The following is a 19,739-nucleotide window of genomic DNA, read 5'->3' as shown; positions in this document are numbered from 1 at the left end:
CGTCTGTCATCCCTCATTCCACGCAGAGCTCACAGTAAAGCAGGGTAGACTGCGAGTTCATAGGGGGAGCTTGTGCGTAATCACTGATGTCTCTATCCAGTGTGTGTGAGTTGAGTGTGTGAGTTGAGATTCCCCTACTGCTTATTCACCAAAACATACTAGTCTGATCACCACCACTAAACTCTGACTGAACCTGTCATAGATGTGCTATTATGCTGCCCTGGACGCTGATGTGCTGAACCGGCACGTCCCTTTCTCAGAGAGGGGCTGTCAGTGAACGATAACTCTCCGGATTGGTGACTGGTACGCTTCTTCCTGACACCCCTGCCTAACTCAAACGCTTCACTCTAGCCTGGCCGCTCTAGGTTGACCTCTGACCTAGGGAAGCTAGCAGAGAGGAATGGACGGCATTACGCTGGGCCTCAATAATACAGCTAGGACTGATGGTGTGGATGTGTGTGTCTGTCTCCCGGTGAAAGACTGGGATGGACTATTTACGTAGGATGTGACGCTCAACCAGCCCTAACAAAGAGATGGTACATACAGACCTTTTAACAACCTTTAAACAACCCCAGAGCTTTCTACATCCCGCAGAACATTTCAGAAGCCAGAGGGGACAAAAAAAAAACTACTGAATTGCAATAAACTCCACTGGTGCCTGGTGGCGGAGAGAAGTACAGGAGCACATGGACGAAACAAAATGGCCGAAAGAAGACGTGTTTTTCCAGTAAAAAAAACAAACTTTTATTATTTGTCTAGAGAACAGGCTGTGGTGGGTGGAAGTCAATGGAGGAGTAAAACCAGAGAGATGGGGCGGAGTCAAACAGACCAGGGTTGAGACCAGGCGGGTGAGATGGGGTGGCACCCTCTGTTTCCATAGTTACAAGGCCAAGGCTCCCATTGGGTCCCAGGCAGGAAGGACGATGGGCTCCTTCTGCATTACTTCCAGCACCTCGGGGGCCAGGTACTTCTTGTCCACGACCACTTCGTACACGTATTCAGAGAACCACTCGTCGGTCATGATTAGGTAACCTGCACACACAGATACATTGGGTTAAAAGTATAAAGTTAAAGACCTGATGAAGGTGTATTGATAATGTTGGGATAAGATCCATTCAATCAGTGGAGCGTCAAGATCACCTATGAGCTGCTGGAGTTTATTTTTAATAATCATTAGTCTTGATTAACACCCGTCTCTAAGACCAGGCAGTCTGAAATCCATTAGCTAACAGCTAACACCAGTGACTCACTCTGTACTTCAGTGGACTGCCCGACACTGAAAGCAATGAGTGCGAGTGTTCTGAAGTGTGAGTTCTGATAAGAGGGGCGTCCATCAGCATCCCTGAACTCTGGCCTATTGTTCCACAGGGAGAGGAGGAGGGAAGGATGGACCCCCACCCTGGACCACCCCACCCTGTCTGTCTGTTCCACACAACACCTGGGTTCAAATATGATTTGAAATCTTTCAAATGCATGGCTAGGACTGGTTTGCTTTAGCCTGCATGGAGTGCTAGGTGGGCTGGGTTTACATTTTTGGACATTTATATTGGTTCCATTGCACCAGGTAAGCCGAGCTAAAAGTATTTGAAATTATGTCAAATAGTATTTGAACCCAAGTCTGTCCCACACTTCAGTTGTCAACTCGCACACCCCAGCCCGATAAATCTCCAGATTGCAAGGGAGGGACTGTCCCACACACACATCCTTTTATTAATTAACACAGCATTAGGCCACTGTATCCTGCTCCCCCTCAAAAAAACTGACTAAAGAATGTCTCGAATGCCACTTCCTCCTGCTCTAATACATTTTCATAACAGGCCCAGAAACACAACCTTCCGTATACATGATCCTAATCACAGACCTTGGCCCTGAGAACACGTACACAAACAGACCACGGCCTCTCTCGCACAGAAAGGGTGACAGAGAGTACATCAAATCATAAAGAACAGCATATAAAACACTTGATATGAAGAGATTAGACCAGTGAGAGCAGGATTTTTTATGACAAAAGGCATTCCTCATACATTGTTCTATCTACAAGGGCAATTGGCCTGTCTGAACAAACTAACAACCCAGAGTACAGACAGACAGGAACAGATCAAATCTGTCCACATGGTGAGAGGAGGAGACTTGGGATTTGAGCAGGCACGGGCGGGTTCATTTTGGCACGCAGCAGAAAACATTTTTATTTTATGTTTTTTTACAAACTTTTCTTATTGGACATGTCCAGGCAGTCCCTCCCTGTTTCAGACGGTTTCCTTCCGTTTGGTGCCTAATGAACATAGTCCTGTGGTCATGCAGGATAACGGTCAGAGCTGGGCACTAGACCAGGTTGTGACTGTTGTTTTGACTTTCATCTCTGGACCCAGGCAGAGTATTCAGAGCGCATCACTCCCTCGCTGAAAAGTTGAGTTGTCGATGACATCACAAGGGCCACGTAAAAACGTGCCTGAGCTCAAAACAACACCCCTGATTCTGTGTGTGTTCAATCTGCGTCTTCTTCCTTTCCAGGAAAGACGTGTGTGTGTGTGTGTGTCGGGTTGTGGTTTCGTATAGCGTCATTATTTGTCTTACTGGGGACTGCAGATGTGTCCTACGCCGTCTTACAGGGAGGGCTGTGGATGGAGTTTAATTCAGATGAGCTGTCCTGCCTAAGATAGAACACTACAGCTGAAATGTCGTCAACAACACAGGCCGTTTCCATCGTCTCCTTAGTTCGCGAGAATGAGACAATTATTTTCCAAAACCTATCTGCGATGACATCACCATCCCACATGTAATAGCAGATTGTAATAGCAGATAGAAAGAGTATGTTAACAAGGGGATCGCAATAGCCAGGACAAATGTTTCTCACTATACCAAAGTAGTTGTAAAAGGAGTGGTGCAGAATCCCAGAGGTGCGTTGAAGAGGGCATCCTCTAGCCTATAAACAATCTGTCACAAGGGAATATCAAGTCCGATTGGCCCACATTTCCCATATTTGTATAATAACGTGTAAAAATACAAATAGTGCACTCGAAGGCCATCATAATCTATCTTGAGAAAAGCCCTGGTGTTTGAAGGGGTTGGGCAGTGTGTACCAGGCACCACGGTGTTAACCTAATTAGGCAGGATCCTCTTGAGGGAAACAAAATATTACAGGCAAATGGAGGGATGTTAACCTTCGAAACCTTACAAACACACATTTTCTCCGTCTGTCGTGGCGTTGACAAGCCCCCCCCCCCCCAGTCTCCAGCTGTCAAACAAACAGCTCTCTCCACCGCCACCCTCCATATCGTTTGTTTTCAATAACTTTATTAATACATCCGAGGGAAACGAGAGCGGATATGAAGGCTTTCTCCCATCTGCGTGGATGTTTATGGAATGGGATATGCGTGAAATACAGTTGATTTGAAGAGGCTTTGGTGGTAGGACTTTTTTATAGTCTCAATATGCAGATGACATGAAGTTGTTGACCCGAATGTTGTTACTACATAACAGAAACCCGAATAATCTGCACTGGAATGTAGAGGGATGGAGACAGAGAAGAGAAAGTGGGGGAGGAGAGAGAGAGAGACGGGGGGGGTATAATTACATATTTTGATTAAAAAGCCATGCAGTCCCAACGTAAGGTGGGTTCAGTATTTGTTTCCTTTCAAATGTTTTAGCGGCGCTTGATGGAAGAAAAATACTATTTGAACCCAGGCCTGTGGTTTGACAGTGTCGGAATCTTCCACACAGAGGAAGTCTGAAGGTTGAAACAAAATGGCGCACTGCTGTGTTGTGAGAGGGACAAAGGGCCGTTGTCTGAGTAGGGGAAACAGCCCCGTTGATGTGCTTTCTCTCCCTCCTGGGTTCATAGCCTTAACAGACAAAGCTACGGTAGGGGGCCAGACATGAGAGGATGCCGCAAAACTAACCCCAAACCAAAACCAGCCCTGCACACCAGAAGTCAATTATAAATTCATAACAACGCCAGGCGGGTGGGGAGGGAGCATTTTTTCCCTAATCCTACTTCAAATTCAATCGACCTAACAGGAAATTCAACTGTCCCTGTGATTGTACACTAAGCCCTGTGGTGTGAGAGAGGGAAGAGAGACGAGGGGTCTGGGCTTTCACATAGCTCGGCTCAGGCGGACCTAGAGGGGCTCTCGTGTTGCGAGAGGCGTCACAAGGCTGCGTGAGAACGGGCCCTCTCCTCCTCTGACCTCTGGCCGACTCAGCGCTCTCACCTTTATTCCCACGGTCGTCCCCCCAGGAGTTCTCCACCCTCCACTTCTCATAACCTCCATCCTTTTCCTCCTGCTAGAGAGAGGGATGAAGAGAGAGAGAGAGGGAGAGAGACAGAAGAGAGAAATCAAAAGGTGTACAATTTTGTATTACCCGATAAGGAGGCGGGATGCGCCAAACAAATGGAGAACAAGTCCAAAAGTCTGTTTTCTGCTTTACGCCTGTCATTCATGGAGTACATGGTACATCATGATATATACAGAAGATTATACAATATGTTCAACACTAAGAGAAGAGTGCAGGATCCCCAGTGGGGTGCAGGGCAGGACTGGTAACTCCTATGCTGTGTAGCCTAGGGCCCAAATACTGTCCAGCTGTTCTGAGGGGAAGGAGGAGACAGCTGGGGTCACTTACGGGGGGGGGATTTACAGCCATTTTAAATCCTGCAACCGACTCATACGACTGTAAACACAGACTGGATGCCTTTGGTGCAGAGTCACTGGGAAACACTCAAATGCGGTGCATGTGTAGTGTGTGTGCGTGCTACCTTGTCGGTGACAGCGGTGAGGATCATGGCGTGTGTCATGAGGGAGTCTCCAAAGATCAGCCTCTCTGCCTTGGACAGGTTCTTTACGGACACCCCGAACACCAACTCATGGTTGAACCTGAGAGACGGGGAACACGGGGAGAGACAGGATGAGATCACACACACACACACATCTGATTGATAGTGACTTATACATATGATGTTGCTGCAATTATACTGCCCTACCAAGCAAAAAGGCAGTAACTGCTATTTATCTTGGTTTCATAGTAACCTAGTGCAGTTACTGCTAATATGACTCCCATTTTCTCAAAAACAATACGAGGCAGGATTTGTCCACATAATTAGGCATGTATTTACTGTAGCAAAAATGACAAATGAGCAGTTACTGCCTTTTTTGCTTGGTAGGGCAGTATGCTTCTCTCTCATAATACTCACACATTCATGTCATTGATGCCCAGTTTGCCATGGAAATGCTTGCCCACGTCACAACCAAACCACACAGCCTACGAGAGAGAGAAACAGACGTTACAGGCAGTCTCCCTGCATACTCACTCAGTTCTCAAACACAGCCTTCGTCTAACTTCCTAGACACGTTCACACACACACCCCCCCACACAGTACCTCTCCCTCTTTGATGGAGTCCGCGGCGGCCTTTTTGAGTAGCTGGATGGGCTGGTTGTTGTACAGAGTGTTGCGTCCTCCCACCATGTTGCCCAGGAACTCAACGCTATACAGCTTCTCATAGGGGTTCTGAGGCCGCGGGTCATTCACCAGACAGACCTGTGGTGGCGGGGGAGCGAGACCAGGGGTCAGACTCAGCTCATCAAGTACCACAGGGAGAGAGGGTATGATCATAGAGAGGTTGCTGTTCCTGGTCTAATAGAGACAAACTGGGCGCCGTGTTTTTCCTGAGTCGGAATAAGTCTCGGAATAATGAATTATGATCAACTCCGGTCTGCATGACACAAAGCCTATATTGATATTTGATTCAAATCAATCAATAAAGTTGACCTTGTCCTGGATGTTGTAGAGGGGCTTGACCAACTCCTTGTAGAACTGCTGAGGGGACAGGGGGCCCATGCGGTGGAAGTTCTTGTCCTTGTCTCTGTACTCCCAACAAACGGAGTCAGGAGGGCTGCCCAGACACACACTCGCCACCCGGAAGACCTGTACGCAGCACACAAACAAAGAAAAAACTGAAAAACAGACCTGTTTTTTTGTAAATAGTCACGCATTACCACTATAAGACACAGACAGCACATTGATATCCCCCACATAGTCTCGAAAAGCACCATTGTAAAACTCGAACTCGGGGACCAAAAAGAGCTTAACAGTAGTGTGAGGAGGATATCCGCCCTGCCAAAGCCCATTCCCTCTTACTCTGCCTGGCTATAGGGCTCGTTCTTCCTGTCGTTGTGGCTTCTGACTGTGTTCCCCTGGTGTACCTCTGGCCTCCATCAGTCTGTTTTGACAGGGTTCTCAGAATAAGCCTTCCTTAAACTGATACAGCAAATCTCAGGAATGTCCCTCTAAGGAGGACTTGCCATCCTATGTCTATTATCTAACCGGGTGTTCTGGTGGTCTGAGACCCCCCTGCATTTTCTGTCTTTGATAATGCTGCGGCAGGCTGCCGAGCACACATACACAATACACACAGACACGCACTTCTATATATTTACAAGGACTTCCCATTGACTCCCACTATTTTCATTTATTTTCAGCAACAAAAAAAAGTCCAGACAAATTAAACTCCTCATAGGGTTGAAAATAGAGCTGGGGAATTATTTTGGGCCCCGGAGCTCTTCACCAAAGCAGAGACACTCAGGGGCCGTTGCTGCTGCACTTTTCCACTGTGTCAACTACATTAACTACTAATAGCATTCCTGTGTTCAGGGTGATCGTAGTCAACTATTCCCACACAGGCCCTTGTTGTAAATTAAGAATGTGATATTTGACTGACTCAACTGGTTAAATAAAGGTTAAATAAATACAAAATTATTTTCAACAAGACAGCACACCAGGTCACATTCCCAGACCCTCACCTTTCCCAACACACAGACAAGACAGCGCCTTGAAGACTCCAGGTTTGTTTTCACTGTCCCGCTGCCCCACGGCGCAGACTAAATGCCAGCGGTGCCCATCCCTGCCCTGAATTTAACCGGCACGGGCCCCATATGCCCCGAACACACAAACAGGCCCCTTCACCCCCGTGCCCTCGGCCCCTGTCCCACCTCACATCCCCGTCTCCTCCTCGGCAGGTTAAATAAACGCCCCTGCCCGTCCAAACACAACAGTGCACCCATGTAGACCCGGTGAAACGAGGCTCTTCACAAAACAATGAGCCAGAGCCCCACTGACGTCAGCAGGCTGCAGCAGCACAGCCCTCAGTGAGTCAATATTGAATCACCTGCCTCCAAAACGGACAGGCGAAGATGAGCACGAGACACTGGGTGGGCTGGGCACGTCTCCATTAGAATCATGTATATAGCACTACCGCTAAGACTCGGGGTACTGTCTCTTCTATCCTGTACCCGCTAAAATGTTGATTATGAGTGGACTTTTTCCATTGTATTCCTTCACGGTGTTCACCCACGGTTCATTTCTCAGCACTAGTACAGTCCTCCTCACTACTAGGCTACCGAATCTCTTACAGATATCCAACCAATCCTGTTGGCTCTCTCCCTCTCAGGACACAGAGAGCCATCCATCAGCATGGACAAGCAGAGGCCGATAGGGCCATGTGTGGGGAGCAGACGGCCCACCCTCCCTTCCTGCCACCCTACCCTGGCCCTTCCACTGAGAACAGACACACTGCGTTTAGGATGGAAGGGGGAGAGGGGCGATTTACGACTGCTGGACCATGTTAGACCAGATTCTTCAGAGACTGCTTGCCTTCTTTTTAATGTCTGTGTCACTGTCTGTATATCTTCTGACGTACACTACGTAGCTCCTCTCCCTCCCACTCCAAAACACTGCTTCAGTGGGTGGGCGGAGCTGGTGAATGAATGCAAAACACAACAGAAAGAATCCCACGCCTGCAGCTTGTCGGGGACTGGTTGCTGCGGGTTTGTAAGCCGTTTGGTTTCTGAGCGCAGACGGGCGTCTTCAAGGCCACCCGTCTTCTGATTTTCTGCTCGGCCAGGGTTGAATTAGGGCCTTAGATGAGATAGCGGCTGGGATCCCCTGTTATTGACAGGAAACTGGAGTGACCCGTGTTTGTAGCGGGAAATTGCACCGCCTGCACCAGAGGACATTAATAGCCTGGGATAATCATTAAAACACAATTTGTAATAAGAAAGTGTCCGTCTTCGTAAAGGCCAAACCAGACAGTAACACGGGACTGATTAACAGTAGTCTAAGACCTGGCTCGTTTCTTATTAGACAAGTTTAAGGTAGAAGATATTCCACTTCCTGCCCGTTTTTATCCGTTTGGTGCCTAATGAACAAGACCCTGTACTTATAATCTACAGAAAAGCCCTGCAAACCCATTTAATTTGAACAGTCTCAGCAATTAATAGATTTTGGAAGATCTTCTAGATCCACAGCCAGCACCCCCCCCACGCAGATCATATTCTTGTGTCATGTGACATGGATGAAGCCCAGGTGTGGGTAATAAGGCCTCTAAATGTCCGGCGAGGCATCCGGCGAGGCTGCGTGTCTCAGCGGATCATGCTAGCCTTTGAGCGTACCTACGTAGCATGTGTTTGCATGCTTGGCAGTAAACACTGGAGCACCTGCAGCACGACAGCCAGTTAGCATCAATGCTAAAGCAACACACTCGCTCCATCCTTTCCTCCTCGGCTCACGCATGCCTGTTTGCTTGTTGATTTACCTCCCGTTGCCCAAACAGAGGGAAATCAGCTCGTTAGGAGAGAAATAAACAAACAAAACAACAGCACGCCACACTAAAACACCTTGTGCTGGTAACTGTGAAGGGCGGAACCTGCCAAGGCCAGTACTCACACAAAGCGTCTCAGAGCAGGAGTGCTGATCTAAGATCAGTTTTTTTTCTTCCGAATCACAATGAATAAAAAGGATGGACCTGATCCTGGATCAGCTCTCCAACTCACGCACGCTTTGTGACTACGGGCCGGCTGCTTTCGAGTCAAAGCCCTGGGACACAGAGCCTAGATGAAACTGTAATGCAAGTGACCCGTTCGAGAGAGCAGCTGGGGTAGAAGAATCAGACTGGGGTTGATTGAGACTTTCTGGCCTTGTAAACAGAAAACACATGGGGTCATTACAGATTGTAACAATGTTGTTAAATTAAGAAATATGAGTTTATGAAGTGTGGCAGGCAGCTTTTCAGCGCTGGCAAACGAGCCCACACAATAACAAACCCACCCACAGCGACCTGCTGCTTCAGCCAACGCTGAGCCAACACACTTGGCTACATCCCAAATGGGAACCTATTCCCTTTATAGTGCACTACTTCTGACCAGAGCCCTCTGTCCTGGTCAACAGTAGTGTACTACATAGGGAATAGGTTCCCATTTGGGACGTACATAGCCACTCTAAAATGTATCATGTCACTCAACTCACTGTCCAATCAATTACTCCTTACAATCTACAAACACAGCACTCATATTGAACACAGTCACATGTGCCTGAAGGAGAATTTCTATTCAGAATGTCCGACGCCCAGATAGGCACGTTCTATACAGTAGAAGCAGCATAGGACTGTTTACGATTCCGTCTGCATGACGCAGTGCCACATGTACTGGACCGAATGAGCAGAGGACGTGAGGAACGTGTGTGTGTGTGTGTGTAACAAAGTACGTGTGGTCGTGTGCTAGCAGTCGGAGGTGGTTTACATGTGTACGTGTGTGTGAACTTGTAACCGTCTCCCTGTGTTGTGCTCTCCTGCACGCCTGTGAAAAGTGTACATATGCCTGTGCTTCTGCAGAGAACAGGACATTAAAAGGGAGGCCACGGGTCTTTGAAGCTGGCGTGTAGCATGGTGGTGCAGCCTTGCCTCTCTGGTTCTCAGGCCTGTCATGTGGAGCCTGGACGGGAGAGAGTGATGGTCTCCAGCCCAGGGAGCGTGTACAATCTCAGACCCTCCCCACCTAAAGTAGGCCTGACATCCCCTGGCTTAATGAGGGCCGGGTCTGGGGGCTTTGATCAGCTCACACACACACACACACACACACACGCACACGCACACACACACTAACCTTAAATGTAACCACAGACACACAACACTTCTGAATATACACACGCACCACTTCTAAGCATACATAGAAACACATGTGCAAGTACACACCAACACACAAAAACCCACAACCTCTCATACTTGGTGTTTACATGGTTTGTGTGTGCAGTCGTATGAACCCAGAACACTGCAAAGTGTGACAGTTCTATAGAAGGCACATGCAACACTCCGAAAAGGACTGCAATACTCTGTAATTGAACATGACATGTTTTAAATGACCCGGGCTGCGCCCCAAATGTCACCCTCTTCCCTAAATAGTGCACTATGAAGGGAATAGGGAGCTATTTGGGACGCAAACCTACTGTGTCAACACAACATGCTGAGTGACGAGCACACAGAGACGTTAATTAATGAAAAAGGACCCGACTAACTGATCACAGCCGACAGAGTGTATTCCAGCCTAATTAATTATGGCTAATTTGTTGGCTCGCTAGCTAGTAGCTAATCTAAATCACGGCACAACAGTGATGTTTCACTTGTCGCAAAAGATGCCAAGCATAAATAGATGCCCGGAAGCGCAGTCAACGCGCCCTCCTCTGTACGGACGCCCACGGGACGAGAGGAGAGGCACTGGTTACCCCTCACCCTCCCGGGTCAACATCCCCCCTTTCTCTCTCTCTTCACACTCCCCCTGGCTGTCAGAGCTGCGTTACACTAAACAAACTACTACCAGGTGGACAAACACTTTAACAAAAAAAAAAAACATCTCTTGGTCATAGAAGAACTGCAACGATGGAGAGCTGGAAGTGTTGCACAATCAGAACGGACTGTAGCTAGCGGACTGTAGCTAGCGGACTGTAGCTAGCGGACTGTAGCCTGCGTACTGTAGCTAGCGGACTGTAGCTAGCAGACTGTAGCTAGCAGACTGTAGCTAGTGGACTGTAGCTAGCGGACTGTAGCTAGCGGACTGTAGCCTGCGTACTGTAGCTAGCGGACTGTAGCTAGCGGACTGTAGCTAGTGGACTGTAGCTAGCAGACTGTAGCTAGCGGACTGTAGCTAGCGGACTGTAGCTAGCAGACTGTAGCTAGCGGACTGTAGCTAGCGGACTGTAGCCTGCGTACTGTAGCTAGCGGACTGTAGCTAGCGGACTGTAGCTAGTGGACTGTAGCTAGCGGACTGTAGCCTGCGGACTGTAGCTAGCGGACTGTAGCTAGCGGACTGTAGCTAGCGGACTGTAGCTAGCGTAGGGCATCCAGAGAGGTAAGGGAGGTAGACACAGAATCTATTTAAACAAGCAGTCAGGGGCATGCAAACAAAACCACTCCACACAAAAGCTACATCCTTTATGTAATGTTCTCTCTTTGGCTGTGTGATATTGACTGACTGGCCACACGCTCGCACACACACACACACACACACAGGCTCGCACACACACGCTCGCACACACACGCTCGCACACACGCTCACACACACGCTCACACACACGCTCACACACATGCTCACACACATGCTCACACACACGCTCACCTGTCTTAAGTGGTGCTGGGAATGTTGAGACATTATGACTTTCTCTCACAGTGAAATTGCCTTAAGCCATTTAATGTCAGGAGCGTTGTGATAAAGATCTTGTTTACGGAACATTCTGCCACCAGGTCCGTGAGGCGTGTGTGAGTGCACGTGGACACACACGCACGTGGACACACACACACACACACTCTCTCTTTGCTGCCAGAAGTATAGAATCACAAGCCGTCACCAGTGGATTATAAACAGTACAGACACTATCACTACAGCCATTGTTGCTAAATGTGTAAGAGTTGGGTTACGCAATGTTATCCAGCGCTGGGAGGGGCTTGTGATTATAGTCCTAATTCATTACTACCGATAAAGCAGTTTAACAAAAGAAACAGTCATCGCTATTTGGACATTTATAGCAGTTCCATTTCTAAGCCTACTTATGTCATCCTGATTGGAGGTAGAAAACTAATTAGGGGAAATATAGCTACAACCAATTCCAACAGCGGTGGTATGTAACTATCAGGCCTAGATATCAATCTGAACAGAGGAGGGTCGACCCAACTGTCTGACAGTCCCCCTTTAGACTTTATCGAGGAATCAGTGGTGTGCTGAAAGTCAATACAATATCAAGTCAACGGTATTAGATTGGGTAGTGTACTATTTACACACACACACACACACCTTTTGAATTAACCTGTAGCCCTCGGTGTGCTGCTACAACAGGCGACAGATAGACTTGAATGGCCAAGATTTGAATTGAATGGCCAAAATCTAATCTGAAAACAAATATTGCCTAATAATAACTGGAGCTGTAATGGTTATTGTCCTTGCCTACCCAGTACCTGCCGTGTTAAATACATACAGGCGTGTTACAGCATGTGACCTATTTCCTCCCTGGATGGAGCACAGATCTATGTGCTGTTACACAGCCCCCCCTGGAGAAAATTATGCAGTCCTACAACATTATTGAAGTACTGAGGAAAACAGTGTGTGTGTGTGTGTCTCTCTTTCCCTAACATGCGCTTACCTCCTCAATCATGGTGTCCATGGCGTCAGACAGCTCGGCTTTAGTGGAATCACTGGCCACCATGTTCCGCAGTCTTAGACAGTACTCTCTCAGCTGAAAGCCAGGGAACATTGGCATGACATACTGCACAGCGAACTTCATTACCTCGTGACATTGCGGCGCATGTCGGGTTAGGGTTAGTTATCTGGGGCTTCTATAAGAAAACAGACGACACCTATATAAAAGGTGGATTCCGCGCTCTTTCCGTGGTGTTTCAGTAGAGTGTATATGCTCGCACTGTCTTGGTATGAAACAGGAGGACTTGGTTTCGGTGTTGTATTACCACACAAGACATCTTTATGAATCAGAATGTTGTAAAAATGTGAGTAAACCTACCTTGTGATTGAGGATGTCATTCATTCTCCGCGAGGCCTCGGAGCTGTGAGACTCTGGGAAGCATTTCTTTGGGATAACTCCGTACTTTTCTGATGATCAGGGAAAGGTAATAGATAAATATATATACACACACACACCATTTAGCGGATGTTTTTATCCAAAAGCGAATTACAGTTATGCGTATATACATTTTACATATGGGAGGCCCCAGCGGGAATCGCACCCACGACCCTGGAGTTCCAAGCGCCATGCTCTACCAACTGAGCCACAGAGGACCACAACGTTAAAGCTTTGCCCATTGGCTCTGGTCAAAAGTAATGCACTATATAGGGAAGATGATGCTAGTTGGGATGCAGACTTGATCTGAACCACAAACCTGACTCATTAAAACAGTGGAAGGGGAAGAGCAAGCACATTACATAAAGTGGCACATATAGCATGCAATTACATAGAATGTCTAATTACAGAGAATTACACAGTTACATAGAATGTCTATTTACAAAGAACTACACAGCAACTACAACATTAGTAATTCACTTGAAACAGAATCTAGACAGTTCCAGTATAAATTATAAAAGTTACAGTCTAGTTATACTGTGAGTCCTAAATGGCACCCTATTCCCTATGTATGACCCCTGGTCAGACATAGTACCTGATACAGGGAATAAGGTGCCATTCAGGACTCACAGTATAACTAGACTGTAACTACTCGGCGGTGGCTGTTTTACTGCAAAAAATAAGCAACATTTATACTGGAACTGTCATAATGACATAGCATAATGCAAGTGTTGCAGCAACACTCCCCCGATCGGAAAACAACAGGTGTGAACTGACCAATGAGGTTGACCAGCATATCCCACTGGCCGCCGTCGTTGGTGGGATTGGAGAGCAGGAACTGGACCAGTCTGCCATCCACAGGCTCCTTCCTCTGGGCTGTCTCCACACAGGCCTGCAGGAAGTAGTAGCACCGCTCCACCTGAAGGGAGGGGAGAAAAGGGAAATGATGGGGGGGGGGGGGGGGTCATGGTGACGTCCAATCAGTAAAATATTGTCCAGTGTACAGAGCGCCACACACAAAGGGGGTTTAAGGCAGACAATGAGTCTAATAGTACTAGAAATACACACCAACACCGTTTACACCCTACCGCTGAAATGTAAACAAACACTGTGTATATTCCAGCGATTGTTGCTAAAAGTCGCCCAAATTAATACATGTGATTTGAATAAGACGAACAAATGTGGTCTTACCTTGTCCCAGAAGAAGAGGTAGGATTGACTGAACTCAAACTCTTCGATGTTGAACTTTTTCATGAAGGGAAGGCGCATGACGTTGAGGCACGAGAAGATCCAGCATCTCCCTGAAACACACAAATCAGCACAGATGACTATGGAACCGTGTATATGGGAGCAACTGTTAAGACATACGCGTGCTTCAATGGTTGCTTGCCAGATGGCTCCCTATCCCTTATACATAGACACGTAGTTAGGCCTCTCTGTGGTTTTGTCGTTACAGAAAACCATATAAAATGATGCATCGACAGCAAAAAACGCAGCAATGAGACCAGTGTGTTTGGGGACGGCCAGGTTGTCAGTCAGAAAAGTTGGGGAGGTAGGCTAATCAACTACTGAGACAATGTATCCATCTTCAACCATTGAAAAAAAAAAGGAAGAACAATGCTTCGCCGACCTCCTGTCTCCCCACTCCACAGTTGAGTCCCAAATGGTACCTTATTCCTTATACGGTGCACTAGCCTATATAGTGGCGTCAGGCTAATGTAGTGCACCATGTAGGAAATAGACTGCCACATGACTGCTCAGGTGCCGAGGCCTATTCAGTTCATTTTAGTTTGGAAGCAGCATCTAACACTACTGTGCAGTCGATGTACATGGCCAGGCCTCTGAAGTAGATGCAGATGCTGAATGTCAAATATATTGGCACCCTTTATTTCAATTTCTTCAACCAAAACAATGTGGAAATTGTGTTTATACGTGTATTTGTTTGATTTACAGCTGCAAAGGACTCAAAAATGGCCTGGACTAAATAATCTGTAATTTAGGTGGCTACAGGGTAAAAAAAAAAAAGCCAGTCAACCAGTTTGAAAAGAAAAAACAGAACATTCTGTTCCATTGTAAAATATATTTGACCGTATCTGTAAGTGTACCTGAGTTTTTCTGATTGGTGATAGGCTTGCCCTCTGTGGGGATGGAGTGCTGGAATATGTGCACGGTGTCCTGGACCGTCTGCCTGTGCAGACACACCTCCAGCGGGTCGATGCACGTGGACACGTTCTGGGCCAGCAGGTACCTGGGCTCCGCCCGCAAACGCTTTACAAAGGAGGCAATCTTCTCCTGACTCAGACCTGAGGAGGACAAGCGAGAGGTCGTAATTCTTAAGGAGACAGGGTTAGCCTGGTTACAGGTCGGTTTATGCTCTCTTGCCAACTTCAGGATGGAATTCTCATGCCAGACATTGTTTGGCGTGACAAGGAGTTGGCAACAGAGCAGAAACAGATCTGGGACCAGGCTAGGACAGGGTTTATTAGGAATGGAAACAGTCTGGATGAAAGTGGTAAAGAGCTGTAATATAGGGAGGGTGTTATTTGTGTTTGACCTGGCAAAGAGACAATGGGTTCCTAAATGTAGCGGGACAGGACTAATAAAGTTGTACTGTATTGAATTGTCAACAAAGTGGCAAAAGGATCTTTCAAATAATGCCTTGCCCCGCCCTCGTCCACTCCACACCAGACACGGTGGTACAAAACAGTTCGGTATCAAATTCAAATATGCCCGAGCTCACAAAACTGTTCTCATCCTATGTTCACAGGAATTATCCATATACAGTGCCTTCAGAAAGTATTCATACCCCTTGACTTGTTCCACATTTTGTTGTGTTACGGTCTGATTTCAAAATGGATTAGATAAATGTTTTTCCCTCACACATCTACACACAATACATCATGATGACAAAGTAAAAACATGTTTTTAGAAATGTTTGCATACGTATTGAAAATTAAATAAGTACTCCCACCCCTGAGTCAATACTTAGTAGAAGCACCTTAGGCAGCAATTACAGTTTAGTGTCTTTCTGGGAAGTCTCTAAGAGCTTTCCAGACGTGGATTGTACAACATTTGCCCAGAATCGTTTTCAAACTTCTTCCAAATTGGTTATTGATCATTGCTTGACAAGATCTGAAGATGATTGTCTTAGATTTTCAAGTAGATGTCAAAACTGTAACTCGGACACTCGGGAACATTCAATGTGTTTGGGCTGACCCCATTTAGTCAACTGATCAATTCTTCGGCCGATAAGCCGTTAGTCGCCCAGGACTTCTTTAGTCGAGCAGTAGCAAAAACAAAATCATAGTGTATCTGTCTGATTCGCACCTGTCTGAGTGGACTGAAACATTGTGGAGGCCGTGGGGATGACAAAATCCATCACTCTAAGACATGTGCTACTGAAATTGTACATGGTAATATTACGTAAGAACAAGTGTGGGAACACTAATAAAAAAGTATATTAGTTTATAACAAAATGCGCTTTCTCCCGCGATGGATAGCGGCCGCTGTCCTCGGTCCTGAACCATCAGTGAGCTGTTGAATCGGCTCCTTTTCCTAGACCATGTTGCCTTGTGCATAACAATACGGCAAAGGCAACAGCGGAGTCAGGAGGCGAGAAAACTGCCCTTGCCTTAACTGTCTAAGAAAAGTGAAGAGAGAAACCCAAACTGAATTGTCTATAATCAACAGCCTAACTATTAAATGTGTCTGGCTTAATAAATCATCCATAAATAAAATATATGGAAAAATACACGTGTTAAAATTTCGACCAAATGATTGGTCGTGTAGATAAATGATCTCCAGTGTAGATTTGGCCATGTGTTTTAGGTTATTGTCGTTCTGAAAGTGAAATTCATCTCCCAGTGTCTAGTGGAAAGCAGACTGAACCTGGTTTTCCTCTAGGATTTTGCCTGTGCTTAGGTCTATTCCATTTATTTTTTATCCTGAAAATCTCCCCACTCCTTAACAATTACAAGCATACAGATAACATGTTACAGCCACTACCATGCCTGAAAATATGGAGAGTGGTACTCAGTAATATATTGTATTGAATTTACCCCAAACATAACATTCTGTAGTCAGGAAAAAAAGTTAATCACTTTGTCACATTTTTTTGAAGTATTACTTTAGTGCCTTGTTACAAACAGGATGCATGTCCTGGAATATTTTTATTCTATGCAGGCTTCCTTCTTTTCACTCAATTAGGTTAGTATTGTGGAGTAACTACAATGTTGTTAATCCATCCTCAGTTTTCTCCTATCACAGCCATTAAAATGGGGCGGCAGGGTAGTCTAGTAGTTAGAGCGTTGGACTAGTAACCAAAAGGTTGCAAGTTCAAATCCCCGAGCTGACACTGTAGACTAAATAATAGCACTGCTATATTTCCATGATAAAATGATAGGGATGCATTTTCTCCATTGTTTTTGATGGTAGGCCACTCTGGTAGACCTACATTATGATCAAATAGCCACAGTAGCCTACTTGGCCCCGGTTAAAACTAACTTCAAGCAGGTACAGCCTCAGTGTTCACAGTAAACACGTGCAGGAAGTTGCACCAGATTTTCACAATGTTCAAGTTTGCACTCAGCAGGCCTGAAATTTGCTCAGTGCCTAAAAATGTAGGGAACATTGGTGTAGGCTAGTGACAAAATAATAATCTATTTAACCCACTTTAAATTCAGACTAACAACAAAATGTGGAAAAAGTCAAGGGGTGTGAATACTTTTTGAAGGTACTGTACTATATATGTGAAACTAGAACTCTGTAGTAGTGGTACACTGACAAAATAATACTGGTGTGTCATTCCATCAAATACTGAACAGCAATTAAAAACGGAGAAGACCATTGCTTAATCATGCATACTGCATGACTCAAGCCCTATTGCTTCTGGTCCTTTAGGCTATTTTCCATGACAGAAAAGTTTAAATATACTGGCCATTCCTGGGGTGTATTCACTAGTCCACACCGTAGTAAAGAATAGCAAACATTGTGCAACAGAAAATATTTTAAAACAAAAACGTGTTATTATTTTGGACAAATTGAGGTAGATCCCTCCCTGTTTCCTACAGGGATTGACAAACTCACATGCCTCAATATTCCAACTTTACCACTCAAGTTGGAGAAGTCATACCTAATTTCCTGCTGTCAGCTTGCTACAGTAAATGGATAATAGAGACCCTATTATGAAGACACTGATTGAATCAGTGTACATAACCAAGAGGGGTGTGTCGCCATACAAACGCAGGGATAGGCTGATAGCCCATTCCAACGCAGCCTCCACATAATGGAAAAGCTTGAATGGGAATGACTGTCAGTGTCACTTTAGTTTTGTATGGAAAGGTGCCACACTGGTGTCTAGCGTGACTTGCAACTTTACATAGGAGTTGTTATATAGCTTTTATGACTGACTTAGCATCTTTTCTAGTCTTTGGGTGCAAGTCTTTCAGAGATCAACAAGGTACCAAATCACACCATAAGATCAAAGTCTATCACTATAAACCCGTTGTCATATAGTGTCAAACATCCTTCCCAATCTGGTAGCCTAATGTTTAACGGTGCCAGGGAGGGCATCAGCTTTGCACAAATCAAAGTATTGGGTTGGTCGTGCACTGCCTGCTTGTTGACAAACACTGCTTCCCACTTTATTAAAGGGAAGGCAGGAAGGCTAGCCATTAAGAGCTTAAGGTCGCTGGTTCAAATCCCGAGCCGGTAAGGTGGAAAAGCTTCCATTATGTCATTGAGCAAGGCTTAAGCCCCAGCAACAACTGGTCCCCAGGCGCCGATGACGTGGACGTAGATTAAGGCAGCTCCCCGCACCTCTCTGATTCAGAGGGTTTGGGTTAAATCCCCTATCGGTTTTTCTTTATTGACTAGCACTGGATAATGCTCTCCTAAAAAGTTGGTTAGAAAGAAGGCAGCTCAACTTGCTTGCTATGTTAACTGACTGACTGGCTAGCTAGCTAACACAGTTAGCTGCCAAGCCGATAGTTGGCTAACGTTACATAGTTAGCGAACGTTAGCTAGCTAACTAGTTACTAGTAACCATAAACTTTTCTGGCATTGATAGCTGGGAAGACGTTGGGTGGCTGTGCTGATGTTGGTCGGCTAACGTTAGCAAGCTAGCTAACAATATCTGTCATGTCATTAGCAAAGTGAAAATACACATAAGCAACTGGCTGGTTAGCTAAGCTATGTTACCTAACTTAGCTAACTGGCTAGCTAATGGTCTATCTGAAAAGTGATATAAAGCTAGCTAGCTAGTCGGCTAACGTTAGCTAGCTTGCTAGACACTAGCCGGGAACGCAAATTAACCTCACATGCTGGCTATACAAGTGACAATGAATGAAATAAGAGAAAGTAACACATTACATACCAGTCTCCATGTTTACGAAGAGGGTTAGCAAGTGTTTCTAAATGTCTTTAAAAGTCACCGGCTCTTTGTTTATCTCATTCGCCGACAGTCAGTCCGATCAGAGTTCCGACCGGAAACAGGAAACATAATTGTTACAATGTAACCCCAAGTCCCACCAGTGTCTGTCCTAGCTGTGGAGTTACATCATATACCAATTGAATGTATTATTTTGATAGGTTTATAATCCTGATTTTAAAGGAGTTATTCATTAAATGAAATTAAATTGAGTTTCAGTCAGAACTGTTTAGGATTTGATTAATATTAAAAGACTATGGCAAATGAATGGACTGATTAGTTTTGTCACTAATAGTTCCTCTAAAATAGAAATAAACACCCTTGGCATAACAGTTTCAACAGCTTACCGATCACTGTACCTGTACACAGCCAATCTGTAAATAGCACACCCAACTACCTCATCCCCATATTGTTACTTATCCT

General features: G+C 45.8%; 1 protein-coding gene across 2 annotated transcripts; it reads right to left on the bottom strand.

The window, feature by feature from the left end:
* Positions 1-719: 719 nt before the first annotated feature.
* On the bottom strand, positions 720-19,428 carry LOC110507537 (bleomycin hydrolase). Of its 2 annotated transcripts, none has more exons than XM_021587576.3 (12): positions 19,263-19,428; positions 14,995-15,192; positions 14,081-14,190; positions 13,667-13,808; positions 12,833-12,921; positions 12,458-12,550; positions 5,768-5,923; positions 5,378-5,536; positions 5,192-5,259; positions 4,757-4,874; positions 4,212-4,284; positions 720-1,032 (listed from the first exon to the last, which is right to left on the bottom strand). In XM_021587576.3, the coding sequence occupies exons 1-12, from the start codon at positions 19,270-19,272 to the stop codon at positions 881-883; spliced, it is 1,368 nt and encodes a 455-aa protein (XP_021443251.3). In that variant the 5' UTR covers positions 19,273-19,428; the 3' UTR covers positions 720-880. The 2 variants fall into 2 exon arrangements, with proteins under 2 accessions (XP_021443251.3, XP_021443252.3); XM_021587577.3 differs by having other exon boundaries at positions 4,212-4,281; positions 19,263-19,410.
* Positions 19,429-19,739: the final 311 nt, after the last annotated feature.

Source organism: Oncorhynchus mykiss, chromosome 27, assembly GCF_057628025.1.
Source record: "Oncorhynchus mykiss isolate SJ-2025 chromosome 27, ASM5762802v1, whole genome shotgun sequence".
Classification (NCBI taxonomy): domain Eukaryota; kingdom Metazoa; phylum Chordata; class Actinopteri; order Salmoniformes; family Salmonidae; genus Oncorhynchus; species Oncorhynchus mykiss.
The sequence above is the reverse complement of the archived record's forward strand: the minus strand, read 5'-3'. Positions and strand labels throughout refer to the sequence as shown.

Bases quoted from the DNA above. Each gene is read 5' to 3' on its own strand.
- LOC110507537 (XM_021587576.3), bottom strand. The intron at 13,809-14,080 runs GTAAGACCACAT...CCCTCCCTTCAG, and splicing joins ACCTCTTCTTCTGGGACAAG to GTGGAGCGGTGCTACTACTT. The intron at 5,924-12,457 runs GTAAGCGCATGT...TGCTGCGTACAG, and splicing joins TGGACACCATGATTGAGGAG to GTCTTCCGGGTGGCGAGTGT.